We start from the raw sequence: 22327 nt of genomic DNA, 5'->3' as shown, positions 1-22327 counted from the left end.
CATATGCACAAAAAACGAATTTCTCTCAATGCACAAATGTGTTTACATCCCTATTAGTGAGCATTTCTCCTTTGCCAAGATAATCCATCCCCCTGACAGGTGTGGCATATCAAGAAGCTGATTAAATAGCATGATCATTACACAGGTGCACCTTGTGCTGGGAACAATAAAAGGCCACTCACTCTATGTGCAGTTTTGACTAACAGCACAGTGCCACAGATGTTTCAAGTTTTAAAGGAGCGTGTTTTGGCATGCTGACTGCAGGAATGTCCACCAGAGCTGTTGCCAGAAAATTGAACGTTAATTTCTCTACCATAAGCTGCCTCCAATATAATTTTAGAGAATTTGGCAGTACGTCCAACCTGCCTCACAATCGCAGACCACGTGTAACCACACCAGCACAGGACCTCTACATCTGGCTTCTTCACCTGCGGGATCGTCTGAGGGGGGGTGGAGGGTGCTGAGGTGTATTTCTGTCTGTAATAAAGCCCTTTTGTGGGGAAAAGGGAATTATATTTGGCTGGGCCTGGCTTCCCAGTGGGTAGGCCTGGCTGCCACGTGGGTGGGCCTATGCCCTCCAAGGACCACCCAAGGCTACACCCCTGCCCAGTCGTGAAATCCATAGATTAGGGCCTAATGAATGTATTTCAATTGACTCTAACTCAGTAAAATCCTTGAAATTGTTGTTCAGTATATATATACATATATAAACTCAGCAAAAAAAGAAATGTCCTCTCACTGTCAACTGCGTTTATTTTCAGCAAACTTAACATGTGTAATATTTGTATGAACATAACAAGATTCAACAACTGAGACATAAACTGAACAAGTTCCACAGACATGTGACTAACAGAAATGGAATAATGTGTCCCTGAACAAAGGGGGGGTCAAAATCAAAAGTAACAGTCAGTATCTGGTGTGGCCACCAGCTGCATTAAGTACTGCAGTGCATCTCCTCTTCATGGACTGCACCATTTGCCAGTTCTTGCTGTGAAATGTTACCCCACTCTTCCACCAAGGCACCTGCAAGTTCCCGGACATTTCTGGGGGGAATGGCCCTAGCCCTCACCCTCCGATCCAACAGGTCCCAGACGTGCGCAATGGGATTGAGATTCGGGCTCTTCGCTAGACATGGCAGAACACCGACATTCCTGTTTTGCAGGAAATCACGCACAGAATGAGCAGTATGGCTGGTGGCATTGTCATGCTGGAGGGTCATGTCAGGATGAGCCTGCAGGAAGGGTACCACATGAGGGAGGAGGATGTCTTCCCTGTAACGCACAGCGTTGAGATCGCCTGCAATGACAACAAGCTCAGTCCGATGATGCTGTGACACACCGCCCCAGACCATGACGGACCCTCCACCTCCAAATCGATCCCGCTCCAGAGTACAGGCCTCGGAGTAATGCTCATTCCTTCGACGATAAACGCAAATCCGAACATCACCCCTGGTGAGACAAAACCACGACTTGTCAGTGAATAGCACTTTTTGAAAGTGCTGTCTGGTCCAGCGACGGTGGATTGTGCCCATAGGCGACGTTGTTGCCGGTGATGTCTGGTGAGGACCTGCCTTACAACAGGCCTACAAGCCCTCAGTCCAGCCTCTCACAGCCTATTGCAAACAGTCTGAGCACTGATGGAGGGATTGTGCGTTCCTGGTGTAACTCAAGCAGTTGTTGTTGCCATCCTGTACCTGTCCCGCATGTGTGATGTCTGGATGTACCGATCCTGTGCAGGTGTTGTTACACGTGGTCTGCCACTGCGAGGATGATCAACTGTCCGTCCTGTCTCCCTGTAGCGCTATCTTAGGCGTCTCACAGTATGGACATTGCAATTTATTTCCCTGGCCACATCGGCAGTCCTCATGCTTCCTTGCAGCATGCCTAAGGCACGTTCACGCAGATGAGCAGGGACCCTGGGCATCTTTCTTTTGGTGTTTTTCAGAGTCAGTAGAAAGGCCTCTTTAGTGTCCTACGTTTTCATAACTGTGACCTTAATTGCCTACAGTCTGTAAGCTGTTGAAGTTATTTGGATTTTTACAAATTATCTTTGAAAGACAGGGTCCTGAAAAAGGGATGTTTCTTTTATTGCTGAGTTTATATATATTTCAGGAACTCAGTCGGGGTCTCAACTTACTGTTGCGAAATTTGGTTGTGCATCAGCAGTTTCTCTCGTTAGGTCAGTCACTGATAGTCAATGATATAGCTCATTTCAGCAACAACAAAAAAATGGATTGCTAAAATAGTTTAGCAGCCAGCTATCTAAACTTGTTATCATGGTTTTATTACCGGCCAGGGTAATAATTCTCACTCCCATATCATATTCAAAACTGTAAACATTTTCTCCACCCTATGACAAAATGTGTATAATTGCAGGAAAATAGCTCTAAAACAGCTTATTTTCCTCTCCGCCCAATGGCAAAATGAGTCCAATTGCACAAAATGAACTCTAAAACTTGAAGCATTTCTCTCCACTGTCAAAGGGGCCACTAAAATGTTTTGCTGGCAACGTGGTGGGGGGGGGGGGGGGGGGGGGGGGGGGCGGGGTATGGATGTGACTACGCAGACCCGCTGGCAACTGCAGCCCCTCATGATCAGTTCAGATTTTTTTGTGGCCCCCACCTCCATCAAAGTTGTCCATCCCTGCTCTAATTCAATCCCTGAGAACACAGAAATGCAAAGCGGAGCAAACGGAGAGTCAATGGAGTGTAACACTCCTCCCTCCAACACAACCGCTCAGCTAGATTAGAGCGAAACGGTCCTTGGTTCTGTCAGATGATCCCATTAGAGGGCCAAGACATCATTAGGTCATCATTAGGTCTATTAGCAGCAGGGCACATCTGTTGGGTGTACCGGATGCAAGGAGGAGGACAAATTCAAACTCTGCTTACCTTAGCCTTAGGACCATATTCAGAGCAACTTGAATATAGGGCCCTGTGTTCTTCTCAAACGGTTGAACCTGTAAGTAAAGAGTGAGTCTGGTGAGTCAATAAAGCCAGCAAGTCCTCAATATCTCCTGGAGTATAGAAAATATATATTTGTATCTCGCACTATGCTGAAATTATTAAACTACAAAACCAACAGAAAAATACATGAATTAAATCACACAAAATACATTAAATATCTACAGTGTATATACTTGTATTGATGTATTCTGACAATATTATTGAGTTCTGTTTGTGAGGAGGCACAATCAGTTTAAAAATATATATATTTAACCTTGATTTAACTAGGCAAGCCAGTTAAGAATAAATTCTTATTTACAATGACGGTTTCCCCCGGCCAAACCCTAACCCTGGCGATGCTGGGCCAATTGTGCGCCGCCCTATGAGACTTCCAATCACTGCCGGTTGGGATACAGCCCAGGATCGAATCAGGGTCTGTAGTGACGCCTCTAGCACTGAGATGCAGTGCCTTAGACCGCTGCGCCACCTGGGACCCTTGACGCTGACTAAATCCTGACTCAACAAAGTAAGAACCGCAGTAGCACTTATAGCCTCCATCATTGTCGGACACGGGGGGTGAACCTCAAACTACTCTGGCTCATTTCTGAAATGACAATGGCCAGTGAGAGAATGACACAGGGCCTTTTAGATGACTTTAGAGCTGGCAGTATCAGCAGGATGGCCATTTACTCAGAGTTATTACCTGCTGAAAGGGCCCCTCCAGGAGCCACTGGGAGACTGGCACATACTCACACATAATCAGTGGGGCATCAAGGTCACTGAATCATGACAAATTAACGTCTGCCTCTGCTGCTGATGATACTGAAACTCTCACCTGGGGATGCTGAATGGATAGCCCTTCAATGGGAACACTGTTGGCATTCTCCTCATCCTGTGGCACAAAACGAAAGGCATTTAGTAAACTATATATTTTTGCTTGCTATGGAAATGGTGTTTAGTGGGTGAACATTGTTTAGAATAGCAAATATTTGCCCAAGGTCATGGTCATTGCTCAACTCAGTCAGCAAATAGAGAAAAGTCAATAGAAAACAATCAATATATAAAACATTTTGATGTTTTGATTATGAACATTCAAATAGAGAAAGCATCTACAGTTGAAGTTGGAAGTTTACATACACCTTAGCCAAATACATTTAAACTCAGTTTTTCACAATTCCTGACATTTAATTCTAGTAAAAATTCCCTGTCTTAGGTCAGTTAGGATGACTACTTTATTTTAAGAATGTGAAATGTCAGAATAATAGTAGAGAGAATGATTAAAGTTAGCTTTTATTTCTTTCATCATATTCCCAGTGGGTCAGAAGTATACATACACTCAATCAGTATTTGGTAGCATTGCCTTTCAATTGTTTAACTTGGGTCAAACGTTTTGGGTAGGCTTCCGCAAGCTTCCACAATAAGTTGGGGGAATTTCGCCCATTCCTCCTGACAGAGCTGGTGTAACCGAGTCAGGTTTGTAGGCCTCCTTGCTCGCACACGCTTTTTCAGTTCTGCCCACAAATTGTATATAAGATTGAGGTCAGGGCTTTGTGATGGTCACTCCAATACCTTGACTTTGTTGTCCTTAAGCCATTTTGCCACAACTTTGGAAGTATGCTTGGGGTCATTGTCCATTTGGAAGACCCATTTGCAACCAAGCTTTAACTTCCTGACTGATGTCTTGAGATGTTGCTTCAATATATCCACATAATTTTCCTTCCTCATGATGCCATATCTTTTGTGAAGTGCACCAGTCCCTCCTGCAGCAAAGCACCCCCACAACATGATGCTGCCACTCCCGTGCTTCACAGTTGGGATGGTGTTCTTCGGCTTGCAAGCCTCCCCCTTTTTCCTCCAAACATAACGATGGTCATTATGGCCAAACAGTTCTATTTTTGTTTCATCAGATCAGAGAACATTCTCCAAAATGTACGATCTTTGTCCCTATGTGCAGTTACAAACTGTAGTCTGGCTTTTTTCTGGCAGTTTTGGAGCAGTGGCTTCTTCCTTGCCGAGCGGCCTTTCAGGTTGTCGATATAGGACTTGTTTTACTGTGGATATAGATACTTTTGTACCCGTTTCCTCTTCACAAGGTCCTTTGCTGTTGTTCTGGGATTGATTTGCACTTTTCGCACCAAAGTACGTTCATCTCTAGGAGACAGAACGCATCTCCTTCCTAAGCGGTATGACAGCTGCGTGGTCCCATGGTGTTAATACTTGCGTACTATGGTTTGTACAGATGAACATGGTAACTTCAGGCGTTTGGAAATTGCTCCCAAGGATGAACCAGACTTGTGGAGGTCTAAAATGTATTTCTGAGGTCTTGGCTGATTTCTTTTGATTTTCCCATGATGTCAAGCAAAGAGGCACTGAGTTTGAAGGTAGGCCTTGAAATACATCCACAGGTAGACCTCCAATTGACTCAAATGATGTCAATTAGCCTATCAGAAGCTTCTAAAGCCATGACATATTTTCTGGAATTTTCCAAGCTGTTTAAAGGCATAGTCAACTTAGTGTATGTAAACTTCTGACCCACTGGAATTGTGATACAGTGAAATATAAGTGAAATAATCTGTCTGTAAAAAAATTGTTGGAAAAATTACTTGTGTCATGCCCAAAGTAGATGTCCTAGCCGACTTGCCAAAACTAACGTTTGTTAACAAGAAATTTGTGGAGTGGTTGAAAAATGAGTTTAATGACTCCAACCAAAGTTTATGTAAACTTTCGACTTCAACTGTATATACGTTCGACCTTGCTAAAATCCATGAGTCAGAGAAACTGTGGGGTAAGATATACTAGGTTTATTTAAGATTTCATAACTGATACATAACCTGCTCCCTGTTGAGGCAGGCAATTAGATTTTCCAATGAAGCCCTTTGTAAAGTAATCAAATTACACAGAAACAGACAGAGGCAAAGTCAGTCAATTATCCTAGTCAATGTGCAGGTTTACACACTCACAACAATCTATCTTCACCCACATTACACCTAAGCGTCTGTCTCTATGATATAAAAAATACTTTAACAATGACAAATCATGTACTCCATATTTGTTTATAGAACAGAAAAGAGCTAACTTACATCTTCGCCCTCATCTTCGTTGTCCTCTCTGAGCCTTCGTGACTGGAAAGTAATATGAAACACAAACAACTTTATATTCTCAGTCTTGACAAAGCTAAATATGACTGGCAGATGTAGAGCCCAAACGCCTTAGAACGCAATCCCTGCAGAATAATTATCATAATGTAGAGGAAACAAACAATTAAAACTGACCCAGGTAGAATATCATTATCGGCATTTTATTTGTTGCATCTTTGCTTTGGGTAATTTTCCCTGTAAGAGACATTCAGGTGAGGCATCTATGTCAAAGAACCTTTTGATATTTGATCATAGCTGTCTCCCCGCTCCATCCTCAGCCCCCTACAGCTATCTTCAAACCCTTACCAATTACCTTTAGCGACATGTCACAGGCCCCTCTCTGAAACAAAGCTTGCTCGCTGCTTTCACAGAAATACATTCAGCTAGAGAATGACTGTACAAAGGCAAAACAAAAAGGAAGGATCAAGCTAGCCAAAGTACAGGTAAAAAGAATAGAGAATTGCCCTTAACATTAGTTGTGGCTTTTTCCCCCAGCCCCTGTGGCCAAGTTTTGATGTGCATCTCTTGCCATGGTCTCACCTACCCTGCCTTGATTGACAGCAGCCTTGCCCTCCTCGCTCCCTACGTCGAGCTCGTCATCGCTCCACTCCCAGTCTCCGTCCTCCATCTTGTGCAGGTGGCCGCTGGACCCTGGAACTCTCCTCACCTAGGCCAAACACAGCACAACCGTTTAGACATCCCATCAAACTGTAGGGTTGAGAGACAAAACACATTTAGTAGCCCACACACCTTCTAGTGTTCTCTCAGTAAGGTTAAAACCAACACAACATTAAATGGCATTTACTTGGCCTATATGAGCTGATGAGATTTTTGAAATATTTAATAAAAAGTGCAGGTAGATACCAGTAAGCATTGCACAAACACTTGGGCTCGGATTCCCCTCAGAGAGTTTTTAAGGTCTACAAAATGGCTGCTACGAGCTAGCAGAGAACAAAAGAACAAAACAGAACAAAAATGAAAGGAAGAAAAGGAAACACACACAACTCCTTAAGCGGCTAACTCTGGATGAATCTAAGTGGAAGCTCCAGCAATCTAGGGCTAAGTCAAAGAACATGTACCCTTCTGATGGCATCAAGTTCTTTCGCTGAACCTGACACAGAGCCCATGCTCCTGGAATTCTGCTCTGGCTCCTTGAGCAAAAAAAAAAGCATCAGTCCACTGTGTGTGGATGCATCTGACAGTTCAGTGGCCCGCATGTCTCTTTACACACAAACACGGTACCATCAAGCTGCCAAAGCATGTGAACAACTACATTTAGTATTTAATATTAATAGAAACATTTATGAGCATGCACACTTAGAGAAAGGCACAAAGGGAAAATATGGGATGAAGGAGCACATACAGGCGAATTACAGGAGCAATCTATAAATGCTCTGAAATTGATACTGTATCCTCTGTGTACTAGCGTGGCAAATCAATCTCAGTATTATATCAGTATTATTTTCCAACTTTCAATTACGTAACACGTCAATGACTGCTGCAACGCACCGTAATCTTTGATCAATACCTCCTGCAGGTCGCCCTATGAAGAGATCAACTAAGGAGCAGGGCTGCCCTCTTCTGGCCAATGAACAACTGCATAAATTCTGTCATTTGCCTAGAGACACATGTCTAGAATATTACTATTGTGTATTAACTCTGGTTGAATTAATACACCTGCAGAGGAGGAGGGAGTCTCCCTGGGAGGAAGGGAGGTAGACAGAATGAGGAAGGTGGGGAGGATGGGAGGGAGAGGGTAGTAGATAGACAGACTGAGTAAGGGGGTCATAGGGGAGAGAGTCTGATCTGGTCGGTGATGTGGACAGGTTACAGAGTACTGAGATGACCATGTTTCTGCAAGGCTGCCTCTCTGTGCAGGCTAGCCTGTGTCTGCTGAGTGGATAATGTGGATGATTCTCCATAGGTCAGAACAGCACACCAACAGTTCTAGTGATGAAACAGGACCAGAAGACAGACAGTGATGTGTTCGGAGGATCAGGGTTGGCTGCAGAGGGTATCATGATTACATTGCAGCCTCAGAATTGAATACTAATCATTCTACAATCAACCATAATCTCTCATTAAAGCTGCAATATGTAACTTTTTGGGAAACCCGACCAAATTCACATAGAAATGTGAGTTATCGGTCTGTCATTCTCATTGAAAGCAAGTCTAATATGTGGTAGATCTGTTGTTCTATGTGAGCTATTTCTATGCTTCCCATCTTTTAGTTTCATTTTTGCGTATTTTACTTTCGGTTTTGTACACCAGCTGCAAACAGCTGAAAATACAATATTTTTGGTTAGGGAAAATATATTTCACAGCGGTTTAGATGGTACAATGATTCTCTACAATATACTTGCTTGTTTTGTCACATATACTGAAATTAGGCAACTATTAGAATTTTACCAACCAGGAAATGGCAGAGTGATTTCTGCATAGTGCACCTTTAAACCATGTTTACCAAACTAGTCAACCCACCCACACACGATCTGAATGATTGTGACTGTTCTGACCAGCATACTGTTCTCCCCTCTGTCTGACAACTCTGTCACGAGTCACTTCCATCTCTATTGACATTATGCTCTGCTAAATGATTTGGTCACGCGACACCTCCACAGTCCCCCATGTCCTCCAGTCCCCCATGTCCTCCAGTCACCCATGTCCTCCAGTCACCCATGTCCTCCAGTCACCCATGCCATGTCAGTGAATTTCCATCCAACTCGATCACCCTGGCCTTTTTGCCTTCTGGCAATAGGGTCTTCGCACCCATTACTTCAGTCATCCACATGGAGGACGATGGCGATCCAATATCAACCTTGCCTGCCACACTGCTGCACTCATGCCCAGTTCACTGTGACCGCAAGGCAAACTGAGCATGCAAATGGTATGTTTAAGTGCACCTCCCCGTTACCTAACCACTCACATTAAATTCCATTTGTCTTTGTCTGCCACTTGCAGTGAGCGTCTGAGCAACGTTACGGACCACTAATGCATGAGTTGTAAGCACATCTATTCTGCATGACTGATATTGTTCCAGGAGTGGCCCATATTTGCAGCCTCACAGAACAGTTTGATCACAAAGTGAATGAAGTGTTGATCAGTAAGTGAGAGAGAGAGAGAGAGAGGACACTCAATGTCTGTTGACTGGTGGAGTGTGCTGCCAACCCCTATCATCTTACCATACTTTGTTCATAATGTTCGGTCAATATTGGGGCTGCTTTACTGGGAAGGATGTTTGTTTAGACATTACCCTTTTGGCTCTCTGGGTTATGTTCGGTGCTCTGCATAGCAGCTTTTCGATCAGATATTCTCTGTTCTGCAAATGAAAATCACAACCCACGTTAAACAAATCTACATACAAATTATTTAAGCCTAAAAAAAACCCAAAAAGAACAGGTCAAATCCTGGAGGTAAAATCATACCTTGGCTTTCTGGAAAAATTTACATTTCAAAAGTTCTGCTGCTGTAGGCCTGAAGAGAAGCAAAATACATGACGATATAAGAACACGTTCCGATCATTAGCCTAGGAACTGAATGTACAATTCCTCCAATCTGTCTGTGTGAGAATAGATATTCTTGGGTGGGTGGGTATGAGTGAGCCCACTAAACATGAAGACTATATTTCAGGACTCCCCTGAAATGTGTCTGACATTCTACAGAGACTTGATCAACTCCCAAGGCCATCAGATTTACTTCATCATCAACCTGTGACAGACTCTATAGATTTAGAGAGTAGGCCTAATGCAGTTCACGGAATGGCAGACATGTACAAACCTCTTGGCGGGCTCCTTCTGAAGGCACAGGGTTATTAGCTTCCTAAATGATTTCCCATATTTTTTCAGCATCTCTTTGTCCTCCACACCCGTGTCTAGGGTGGGAGGATCGTTCTGTAAGGTCAGCATTAAGACCTGGGTAGAGAAGAGGAAGGGTCAAAGACATTCAAGTGTTCTCTCAGAGGTTACATAGACACAGGGTAGTAATTAGCCTTTTCATGGTTTATTAGTTAAGATGTAGGCCTATTCCGCTTCCTGTCTGGGATCTAGATATGCAGTGATCAGGCTCACCTTCATGGGTGGGTATCGGTGGTAAGGTGCAGACCCTGTGGCCAACTCTATGGCAGTGATTCCAAAACTCCAAATGTCTGCTTTGAAGTCATAGCCTCGTACCTGTGGACATAGGGGAGCTACTGTTAGTGTTGTACAGTCTATATGAAAACAGCTAGTAGATGTTACTAAAACTGGCCACAAGATAGTCTCACCTGTTCCATGACCTCAGGGGCCATCCAACATGGTGTGCCCACAAAAGTCTTCCGTACTTTGTTTCTGGTCATATCTCCTCCAGTGGCCAAAAAGGCACTAACTCCAAAATCTATGAAGAAATGTGGATAATTCAGATGACATGTATGGATGTAAATGTTATACCTCATTAACATCTTATAGAAAGGGATAATAATGTTTTGCGATATTTGGTCAAATATACTCAAACCACTAAGAGGTCTTTCACAACTATTTCATGTTATACACCTTATACAAACTGTGCACACTCCAGATCTTCAGTTGCATTCATGTTAGAATGGTTCTCCTTGCAGTGTTTGTAGGCTAAAGGTCGTCCAAGTACATGAAAGACTGTAGGCCTCCAGTGATTTATGTTGGGGGACCTGTTTGACTACCTTGATGTTATTCAGTAAATGGGTCGTTCCACCAATTCGGTGCCCTTTGAGATGTGTAACTTTGTGGGGGAAAAAATGTCACCTAATTGTAGCATTCTTGTCACGTTCTTGAAAATGATCGGACCAAGGCGCAGCGTGAGTATAGTTCCACATATTTATTTAAGTGAAACTAACAAAACTTACAAAGACCGTGACGACGTAGTGCCCAAACACACTAACAATCCATCAATATCCCACAAAACCCAGGTGGGGAAATAACTACCTAAATATGATCCCCAATCGCAGGCAATGATAAACAGCTGCCTCTAATTGGGAACCATATTAGCACCAACATAGAAATAGACATACTAGATCACCCCCTAGTCACGCCCTGACCTACTACACCATAGAGAACCAAGGGCTCTCTATGGTCAGGGAGTGACAATTCTGTCATAAAGAGCACATGCTCAACTTAATAAAAAAACTGTTATCCCATCTCAAGAGGTTAAATTACAAAAAAAATACTATAGTAAGTGTCTATTAAGTGCCAAATAAAGTAATAAGGTTGACTGTAACATGCTTCAATGCAAGCTTCACAAAACAAATTGAATAGTTCAAACGTTTCTAGCCAAGTTATTCTTGATCCACCAGTTTTCCACCACAAAACTAAAAAGAAATGGCAAAAAAAGAGTGCTTTTACACTATGATTTTATTATTAGATGCTCATAGCCTCTTTTGAAAAAAATATTTAAAAGGAATAGTTTTACCATATTAAAGCAACAGTTCAGTTCATGTAACAGGGTTGACTTTAAAATGAGGGACAGGTTTTGACCTTGAAATGAATCAATATTCATATGAAATAAAATAATCTTCAGAAATTACTTTGTCAAAGCAACACAATAACTATGGCTTTACAATGTTGGTGAAAACTTGCAGAAATGTTGGGGTTAGGGGGATTAAAATATTCCTAGAAGTCACCGAGGGTAATGTCAACATGCTGAAATGTGGCACTTTAGCAAGTCTTTATTTATATTCAAAATCTGATTTATTGAATTCTCCATGTGGTCTATATTAAAAGCCACTTCATTGAATATAACAGGGTCAAAATCGGTGCACAATTTAATATATATCAATAAAAGGGACGCAAAAGGCACTCATTCTGTGGAAAGACCCATATATTGTCAACCCCATGTTGTAGAAATACAAGAAATGTCTGTTTCGTGCAGAACATACTGAGTTGAACTAAATGCACTTATGAACTGGTACAGTTGAAGTCAGAAGTTTACATACACCTTAGTCAAATACATTTAAACTCAGTTTTTCACAATTCCTGACATTTAATCCTTGTAAAAATTACCTGTCTTAGGTCAGTTACCACTTTATTTTAAGAAAGTGAAATGTCAGAATAATAGAAGAGAGAATGATTTATTTAATATTTTATTTCTTTCATCACATTCCCAGTGGGTCAGAAGTATACATACACTCACTTAGTATTTGGTAGCATTGCCTATATATTGCTTAACTTGGGTAAAACGTTTCAGGGAGCCTTCCACAAGCTTCCCACAATAAGTTGGGTGAATTTTGGCCCATTCCTCCTGACAGAGCTGGTGTAACTGAGTCAGGTTTGTAGGCCTCCTTGCTCACACATGCTTTTTCAGTTCTGTCCACAAATGTTCTATAGGATTGAGGTCAGGGCTTTGTGATGGCCACTCCAATACCTTGACTTTGTTGTCCTTAAACCATTTTGCCACAACTTTGGAATTATGCTTGCGGTCATCGTCCATTTGGAAGATCCATTTGCGAACAAGCCTTAACTTCCTGACTGATGTCTTGAGATGTTGCTTCAATATATCCACATAATCTTCCTTCCTCATGATGCCATATATTTTGTGAAGTGCACCAGTCCTCCTGCAGCAAAGCACCCCCACAACATGATGCTGCCACACCCGTGCTTCACGGTTGGGATGATGTTTTTCAGCTTGCAAGCCTCCCCCTTTTTCCTCCAAACATAACAATGGTCATTATGGCCAAACAGTTATATTTTGGTTTCATCAGACCAGAGAACATTTCTCCAAAAAAATGATGATCTTTGTCCCCATGTGCAGTTGCAAACCGTAGTCTGGCTTTTTTCTGCCGGTTTTGGAGCAGTGGCTTCTTCCTTGCTGAGCGGCCTTTCAGGTTATGTCGATATAGGACTTTTGTACCTGTTTCCTCCAGCATCTTCACATGGTCCTTTGCTTTTGTTCTGGGATTGATTTGCACTTTTCTCACCAAAGTACGTTCATCTCTAGGAGACAGAACGCGTCTCCTTCCTGAGCGGTATGACGGCTGCGTGGTCCCATGGTGTTAATACTTGCGTACTATTGTTTGTACAGATGAACATGCAGGCTTTTGGAAATTGCTCCCAAGGATGAACCAGACTTGTGGAGGTCTACAATTATTTTTCTGAGGTCTTGGCTGATTTCTTTTGATTTTCCCATGATGTCAAGCAAAGAGGCACTTAGTTTGAAGGTAGGCCTTGAAAAACATCCACAGGCACACCTCCAATTGACTGAAATTATATCAATTAGCCTATCAGAAGCTTCTAAAGCCATGACATTATTTTCTGGATTTTTCCAAGCTGTTTAAAGGCACAGTCAACTTAGTGTATGTAAACTTCTGACCCACTGGAATTGTGATACAGTGAATTATAAGTGAAATAATCTGTCTGTAAACAATTGTTGGAAAAATGACTTGTGTTATGCACAAAGTAGATGTCCTAATCGACTTGCCAAAACTATAGTTTGTTAACAAGAAATTTGTGGAGTGGTTGAAAAACAAGCTTTAATGACAAGCTTTAATGTAAACTTCCGACTTCAACTGTGTATCTACATTAATGTTGTATTCCTAGCAAATAAATAAAACACTTGTAAAATACTAACTTTTTAATCTCAGTATTTTGAGTGGGGCTGAAAGGTCATCAGGACAGGAAAGAGAAACACGCAGTCAATATGTAAACTACTGCGTATTCGCTAGCTTTAAAAAATATATGAATCTTTGCCATTTTACAAGTATATTCCTAATTTTGATTGGTGAAGTCTGGCATTATGTTGATTGGGCTGTTGAATTAACTGAATGTGTGGAAGCATCATTAAAAAAGTACTATCTTTGTGGCAGTCAGTGAGCTGTGAGAATACAATTCAACAGGTGAAGATGAGGTGAGGGAGTGACATTACTCACACACCTGCAATCTGAACAGATCCGTCCTCTCCCAACAGGATGTTCCCAGCCTTCACATCCCTGAGGTCACACACACACAGCAAAAACACCCCGGTCATGCCCAAACAGTATCTATCGACATAAGTGGAGCATGATCAATTGCATCCATGTGTACAAATTAGTTTTGCAGCCTGCTGTCATTTGGAACACTGCCCAAAGGGGTAATAGTGGTTTAGTTCTTTATGCCCTTGACATCCAGGCAAGTTCAAAGAACACAATCTGTCAATAAATGACATTGAAACAGTAGATTATGTCATCACAATTTAACTAATACCATGTAACTCTTAGATTACATTTTATATATGAATACTATGTAACTTTTATATACACTCTTTTAAGGAAGACCCTGTGCAAATAATTAATGTTTCAAACTCCAGGCAGTGGAGGCTCCACCGAGGAGGGAGGGGAGGACCATCCTCCTCAGTGAATTTCATAAAAATAGTTAAACATTAAAAAAGTTACCTTTTTTTCGATAAAACTATACTAAATATATTCACGTGACCAAATAATTGATTAAAACACAAGGTTTTGCAGTGAAGGTCTACAGTAGCCTCAACAGCCCTCTGTAGGGTAGAACCATGGTGTAGCCGGAGGACAGCTAGCTTCTGTCCTCCTCTGTGTCCATTGACTTCAATACAAAACTCAGGAGGCTCGTGGTTCTCACCCCCTTCCATAGACTTCCGGAGGATGTCCTGCAACCTATTATAGCTCTTGCAGCATGATCTGACATGTTGTCCACCCAATCAAAGAATCAGAGAATTAATCTAGTACTGAAAGCATAAGCTACAGCTAGCTAGCAATGCAGTGCATTACATATGGTGAGTAGTTGACTCAAAGAGAAAGACAATAGTTGAACAGTTTTGAACAAATTAATATCTTCAAAATTTAAGGAGAAGCAAGAGAGAGAGACATATTTTTTTTTTTTCAGTTTCACTTACTTAGCTAGGCAATGCAGCTAGTTAAGCCTACTCAAACACCCGGATCAAACAGAGCGGAAAGCTATGTTAGCTAGCTGGTTATGGCTATCCAACTCTGGAACTCTTCCAAGTCAAGGTAAGATTTTGGTTTTATAAATGTATTGCCACCGCGGCCCGCCGGTGTAACTGCTAAACTGGTTACTGCTGACAGCCCTGCATGTTTGTAGGGGGTTTACTAACGTGTTAGTTCTTGTAGCTATGTTGACTATGACGTTAATATGGTGACAATGATGTAGGCTGTGTGTAGCGGTTAGCGGTTATGATATGAAGGTTTGGTTTGGAAAGGTTTTTTCCGCCTGGTCACAGAAAACTGACGTGTTCTGCACTGAAGTCCACAAGCAAAGGGAAAAGGTGAGAGGAGAACACGTAGATGCGAGAAAGAATAAAACTATCAAAGGGATCACGATTTTTTTTATGTGGCTGCTATGAAAGTGAACTGTGTTTGAGTGTGATCAAGGGTGTATTCATTCCGGCGACTCTGTTGAAAAACATTTCTTAAGTGGAAGCAAACGGAATGAAACGTGGATTAACATACTTGAATTTGTCCAATATAAACTCTCGTTTGCAACTGTTGGACATGTGATTACACCCTACATCAGGCAAGAGTGTGCAAGGCGGTATTGAATGTGTCAATGTCTGTCACCTTGATTACTCAAATTTAGGGCTGACCCCATTTAGTCGACTGGTAGATTGTTTGGTCAATAGGCTGAGATTTTTTTAGTCTAGCAGTCTAAAATATATTTTTGGGCACACGAGACACCCGTCTTACTCACGGGGATGGCACACCAGTATCACCAGTAGAACATTTACCGTTCATTTCTATCATTTCTAATCTACAATGTTAGTTTTGTTATGGTCATTTCTGTTAATGCATTAAATATATTATTATTACAGTCTTTTACCGTTCTCATTGTCAGAGTGGACATGTTGTTTGCTGACCGCACAACCTAGGCTACACTTGTGAGGAACAAGTTTTGGTTTATTTCATTCCATTTCGGAGTTGTCCATTTGTTAATTGTGGTTTGTTTTGTAGCGCTCCTGTAAATGTTGAGTAAGGACGCGCACCTGATTATACATAGAAGTAGGCCTAGGCTACCTGGCCTGCATGCCATGCAGGCCTATAAATGTACACATTTGGGGATCTGATAGTATTTCTGATTGTCTGAACTCACCACCACTGTGGAACTTAATTTTTTCTTCACCTCAAACAGCAAGTAAACAAAGTCTGTTTTTACATCCATTGAGAATGACAATAGTTCCTCAATGTAGCCTATTTCAAAAACCTGTCCAGAGCTCTTTCGATAAACGCTCAGCGTGAAGGGGGGGGGGTGTCATGCTCATCATTAAATAGGCCTACCTGATTACTTCTTATCCCTTGCGCAAATATCCTCCAACTATGTCTTTCTGGGGCTCACTGGATCTGGAAACTCTGAGGTCCCAGAATATTTTATACAATGTTGCAAGTTTGCTAGTTTAAACTTCAGGCTGGACCCAAGTTAATAGTTTTTACAATGTTTCAAGTTCCTTGCAGACAGGCCATGAGTAGCCAATGTGATTAATAGGATATTTATTTTTATCAGTATATTTTCTAACTGCAGGCTGCAATGTTTTTATTTGTTGGCTTTATGTAGGCTAATTTGACATAGTTGGCAATGGCAATATAAGTTACTTTTAGAATTGTTATTAACCATATGAAAATGATTTTGAGATACAAAGACTTTATTATAAATGAAATTAAACTGTCCCACAAAAATGTGCATATAAAAATCATAACTGGCACACAGATCGGCAGAAATGGTAAGATAAATTGGCACTCCAAATGGAAAAGGTTGCCGACCCCTGGTGTAGCCTATTAGGAGCGTAACAGCAGGAGCGTAACAGCAGAATCTGTGAATGCCAGCAGAAGCCGGAGGAAGAGGGTCGGGAACAGGTTTCTTTTTCTTCTGGTTAGGCTATCTTGATCTCTGTCTCCCTCGAGTCATTTGCGTGTCTTATTATTTAATCACAGTGTGCTTAAAGCATCAGACAAGCTCAGTAGCCTACATACAGTATAGTTGATTTTATTAAAACACATAGGGTGTGTCTATGTAGGGAAAGATACACATTTTAAAATGTCTACCAATCAATTGGTCGAAAGAACAGACGACTCTAGGTCTAACAAGATTTTTTTTTAGTCGGGGACAGCCCTACTAATATTTCTCTCGACCTGTGCACCTACGTTGTAAACTTTCATTAATAGCCTACGTTGTAGCAACCTCATGATAGGTATAGGGAATATGTGAGTATCATATAGTAGCCTAAACCTATCGATGTTACAATGAGCTGGGTGAAGGGAATATGAATGACAGTCATCAAATATGCTGTAATAGAAATAAGGCTCATAAATAAAATAATCGTCCTCCCTTATCTTAAATGGCACCGACCGCCACTGACTCCAGGGTATCTTACCTGTGAATCTGTCCATTTCTATGCAGGTAGTCCAGCCCCTCAAGGACCTCTTTTAGTATGGTTGCAATGATGAGCTCATCTAGAACTCCATTTTTGTGCTCTCCTCTGCTAAAGGTATGCTTTATTATATCCAACATGGATCCTAAAAAGAGGAAGCAGACAGAAAAACAGTGCCCACAATGCCCAATGCTGATATGTCCATTTCTACATAAGATCCTTCCATGTCAACTGTTCTATTTACCCATTCTGTGTTAAGCAAGTTTGTTACAATATTCGATATTCATCCCAGCCATATTCTGTACATGGTGTGATAACACTTCACTTTTAACGCCACTGCACATAGGTCTACAGTAAACTGATCAAAAGGATGGACAATTGCTTGTTACATGTCATGATTGTTGACATTTTATGAGATCAATGTCATGACTTAGCAGTTCTATTTTTGCTAGGTTGGTGAAGGTCAAAGCTTACCTCCACTCAGAAGTTTCATGACTAACCAAAGTTCATCCTTTACCACAAATGAGGTGTAGTAGGTGACAACATTTGGATGGTTGCATTGGCTCATGGCTTGAATTTCTTTCTATTGTATGAGAGGAAAGAGGCTCATATGAGAAACAAATTCAAGTTAACATCTTTTGACAACCTTTCTTATAACAAGGATTGTTCATAGGTCATTTGTGTCTCTAAAATGAAGTGAGCAAACGCTGTAACTTATGGCTAATTTATTTTTCAAATGGACACTTGAGTGTAGCACAGCCCTCCTACTCAGCCTCTAATAGACACACACAAGAGAGAACAGCAAAGTCGAATTACAGCCCAATCAGGAAAGTGTGGGCCAGAGAGGGCCCGAGGCACTGTGGTCACACACAATGAAAATATAGCCTTTATTTATTGTTGCTCTCACCAATAGCTCATCCATGCTGGTCTGGCATTTCTCCAAGTTGATTCTCTTTATGGCCACCCGTTCCTGTCTGGGGGTGCAGAGGGCAGCCTGCACTACGGCCGTGGCCCCACTGCCTGGTATCACAGACAAATAGAGGCGCAATTATAAAACAGGGCAGGAGACAGTACAGTAACATTACATGTGACCAAGGTGAACAGCATAAAGGATCATTGAAACATGCAGTATCATTGTGTGTCTGTTTGGGACATGAAATGGTTTTTTTTGTGACATTCAAATAATAATTCATGCATATTCCATGACAGTTCAGAACAGAATTGAACCAATACAGTACGTGCAAACATATTTTCCAACGACATGTTAATTCCTCTGCATAACAGTCAGTGTATCCAAAGACAAAGTTGTGAAGAGGGGTTTATTTAAGAACCATAGAACTATAGTTGTCTTGTACTAAAAATGTGACACACCATGCCAACTGCCGGCGACAGATAAGGATGAGAGGAGATCGGACTGCTCAACAGTTGATTATAAGCACAAAAAAAGATGACAGACTTGCCACAGCAGCTCATGGTTGTAGTGCTGTCACTTATCAGCACTGATATGGCTTTCTTTAACTCTCAGTGTCAGCTCAAATGTCTCCCACCGTTCACAGGTGCCAACATTCTTAAATGAGCAGAAAACCTTGAGTACTTGGGGGATTACTGTGAATAACTGCATTATAGGCCTACCAAACGAGGTCCAGCGATATTACCAGTAGAGGAAGTGGAGAGTGACACTCAGTATTGTTACAATGTAACCGGTTCTATAACTCATTGAAGTAACCTAATAGAAGTGAAAATAAACCTTGATGACCTATGAAACTTGACTGACCTGCTGAAACAATAAACTAAACATTCTTACCCACTGTAATGTTTTATCTAGGGATTACAAAATAAAAACGATATATTGCTTACAGTGAGGCAAAGCAACATCTTAAAATGTATATCATTATTTTTTACAACTATACAACTATTATAATACATTGACAGAAGAAGGCTTATAAATTATGTCTATAGGCTATTTGTCTTTCCTTTTCCAGAGACAATTAAATAATCTGTGACAACATTCTTACAAAGTAGACCATTTTTTTGCATAGCCTAATACCCACCATAATCATAATAGGCATAATAACGTTTGACTTTTATTAAAACTGAATGTTACTCGTGTTTTTTTTTCACGTAGCCTAACAGTAGATCCTCTTACTAACTTCAGAGTGGCATGCAATTCAATATCCCTTCTCTACGGAAGGATAACATGCCATTCCCGTGAGGACTTCATCCATGCATAGACTCATCTATTTCAATATTAGCCTACTGGACATGTGCCATAAAGGAGCATCGTTCTGGATTGAAGAAATCGAATGCATTAAAAACGCATTCACATTCAATTCCTACCCATATGAATACAACTCTACAATGACTATGCATATCTCTCAATATGATGAAATAAGTGGTTTCCTCTTACAAGTGCAAGCAAATAGAGGTTGTTAACATCCGCATTGCAAAGCATTAAAGAGACGCTGTTGAATATGAAAAAGCCGGTAGGCCCTCGTCGTCATTCACCACTGATAACCGCCCGAGCCATATCCATGATAAAAGCATTATATCGTTACATTATAGAAAGGTAGCCTACTAACCTATGACTTCCTGTAACTCGTACGACTCCCTGGTAATTGGCCAGCTCGTTGTCAGCACTGGTTGCGGATTCTGGACAGGAGCCGGAGATTCGCCTTGCTCCGCCATGATGCTGCTGCTGCTGAGCTAGCTACTTAGCGACCACAGACTGTAAAATGTGCATTCACTCCTGACTACAGAAGTGTCAGCTGCTGCAGAGCATTACTACGGTTAGTGCTATCCTGAATCCTTGGGACGTCCCTAAACCCTAACCTTAACCCCTACCCTAACCCTAACCATAAGCATAACCCTTACCATTACAATTACCATAACCCTTACCCAACCTTAACCCTACCTTAACTCTTACATTAAGCGTTTAAAACGTCAACTTCAATAGGGTGACGTCAGAGTTGGGACGTCCCAAGGATCCCGTTTAGACTTTCCCGCATTACTACCGCTTGCGATGAAAACATCAGGAAAATAAAGGGCCACATTCATTGTGCAACTTTCACCACAACGGCAATGTGTCATTTGACTTTATTATAACCTATTATATTAAAATGTCTACCCTATATGGTTTTGAACAACAACCAATAGGCTAAATATGAAAATAAATTATGTTCATATTTAAGATTGCCTGTTCTATTTCTCTAGATTATTCGTTGAATAGGCTGAATTCAAATATGAGGCCTAATCATGCTGAAAAAAAACACTTGAAATGTTGTGATAGGCCTATTAAAGTTGAAATTTTAAAAACAAAAGTCAATTCCAACTCTGAAAGTTGTCTTTGTTAGTTGCCAAATCAAATATAATCAAATGAATTGCCTATTATTTGATTAATAACTTAACTTGAACAAATTAATTCGTTGTAGGCCTATGGCGTCGTTTACAGTTTAGCCTGGATGTTTTGAATGACGCAGTGATGAACTGTCGTTGTGGTGAAAGTTGCACAATGAATGTGGCCCTTTATTTTGTATATTACATTGTACCCTGGATGATAAAAGTTGCTACAAAGTATCACAGAGCGCAATAATAAAATATTTCCACTAGATGGCAATATTACACCTTCAATCATATACCAACATTTGTGAGGCCCTACAATACATAATGCCTATGAGGTCCTCTTGAGGAAGTACATTACTGATTACAATAATATAAAAAGGTGTCCTTTTCTTAAATTAATACACACATTCACATTCTATATTTACACAAATCTATTCATTTATAATCTCTTGTGGAAAGATTCGTCTGCCTAGGCTACAATTACGTGAGACTAGTTCTGGGTAAACCGAGATTAATTAATGAATTCTATAATTTCCCCGACATGAGCATTATACAGCAGCTCTTCTGCTATGAGTGTGCTGGTAAGTAGGGTGGCATGATTGACTAAGTATTCATGTTGATACAGTGCGTTTTCCATGTATTTATTTTTTGCTTTGAATGGCTATGGGACATTTGCCTAACCAAAATGTGTCAGGAACAGTCAGGACAGGAAGTCGGGAACATATTATTCAATGAGTATTTCAGACTAACAACAATATAACCGTATTATTCTGCATTGTATTGAGGAGAAAAAAATATCAACAGTCAAGGTACACTCAGCCTATTCCATAAATGAAACTAAAATCATAATTTAAGATACATTGCTAGTGCCATACACCACTTATGGGTGAATACCTTTGTGTTGTGACTGCATGTGTGACATTTCAATGCACCAATCACTTGCGGAGGAGTAGATGCCTGATTCATTCTACTTCCCTACACTGGAAAGAGCGAGGGAGAAAATAGACCAGTGTGTTGTGAACAACAGCGTGAGCAACAATAGTGGAATCGGAGGTTCGCATCAAAATAAAAGTCCGTCATTGAAACTTGACGCAAACGGGTAAAAATAATGGAATCATGCCACAATGTAACTACAAAAGACAATTATTAGTTCATTTAAAGAAAAATCCGTTGATTGCACTGTGGATGTATTTGAATTCAGAATTGCATTGGGGGCATACTTAAATGTACAGCCTAACCTATGGATTGTGCACCCATTAAATGGGGTATCAGCCTACTCAGTGACACTCACAGAACACAACTATGTAGAGTTTACACAAATATTAGCGTCTTAGCTCTTATTGCAGGACTTTGATTGTGGGAAATCACCTTTCCAGTCTGTCTATTGTGTACATGTATATTGGACATTAATATTACTCTGTACAACCTAACCTATGGATTGTACTCCCATGAAATGGGGTACCAGCCTACTCAGTGACACTCACAGAACACAACTATGTGGAATTTACTAAGATGCTAATACTGTATCTGCTAATACTGTATTCATTATTTGAATATGTTGGTTACCCGAATATGT

The 22327-nt window shown here is 41.0% G+C and overlaps 1 protein-coding gene across 1 annotated transcript in view; it reads right to left on the bottom strand.

The window, feature by feature from the left end:
- The window catches only part of stk39 (serine threonine kinase 39), a 32337-nt gene extending 11932 nt beyond the window's left edge, over positions 1–20405 (bottom strand). The window contains exons 1-14 of the mRNA XM_029703266.1: positions 19992–20405; positions 18320–18432; positions 17887–17995; positions 17416–17557; positions 13956–14011; positions 10343–10452; positions 10149–10250; positions 9859–9992; positions 9507–9555; positions 9335–9400; positions 6626–6748; positions 6025–6066; positions 3780–3836; positions 2891–2958 (exon numbers count right to left, since the gene is read on the bottom strand). Coding sequence (XP_029559126.1) covers positions 2891–2958; positions 3780–3836; positions 6025–6066; positions 6626–6748; positions 9335–9400; positions 9507–9555; positions 9859–9992; positions 10149–10250; positions 10343–10452; positions 13956–14011; positions 17416–17557; positions 17887–17995; positions 18320–18432; positions 19992–20097 — 1277 coding nt within the window. The 5' untranslated portion in view covers positions 20098–20405. The remainder of the gene's footprint in view (positions 1–2890; positions 2959–3779; positions 3837–6024; positions 6067–6625; positions 6749–9334; positions 9401–9506; positions 9556–9858; positions 9993–10148; positions 10251–10342; positions 10453–13955; positions 14012–17415; positions 17558–17886; positions 17996–18319; positions 18433–19991) is intronic.
- Between the last annotated feature and the right edge of the window lie 1922 nt (positions 20406–22327).

This window comes from Salmo trutta, chromosome 20 (genome assembly GCF_901001165.1).
Source record: "Salmo trutta chromosome 20, fSalTru1.1, whole genome shotgun sequence".
In the NCBI taxonomy this organism is placed as follows: Eukaryota; Metazoa; Chordata; class Actinopteri; order Salmoniformes; family Salmonidae; genus Salmo; species Salmo trutta.
Note: the sequence above shows the minus strand (reverse complement) of the source record. Positions and strands in the feature narration are given on the sequence as shown.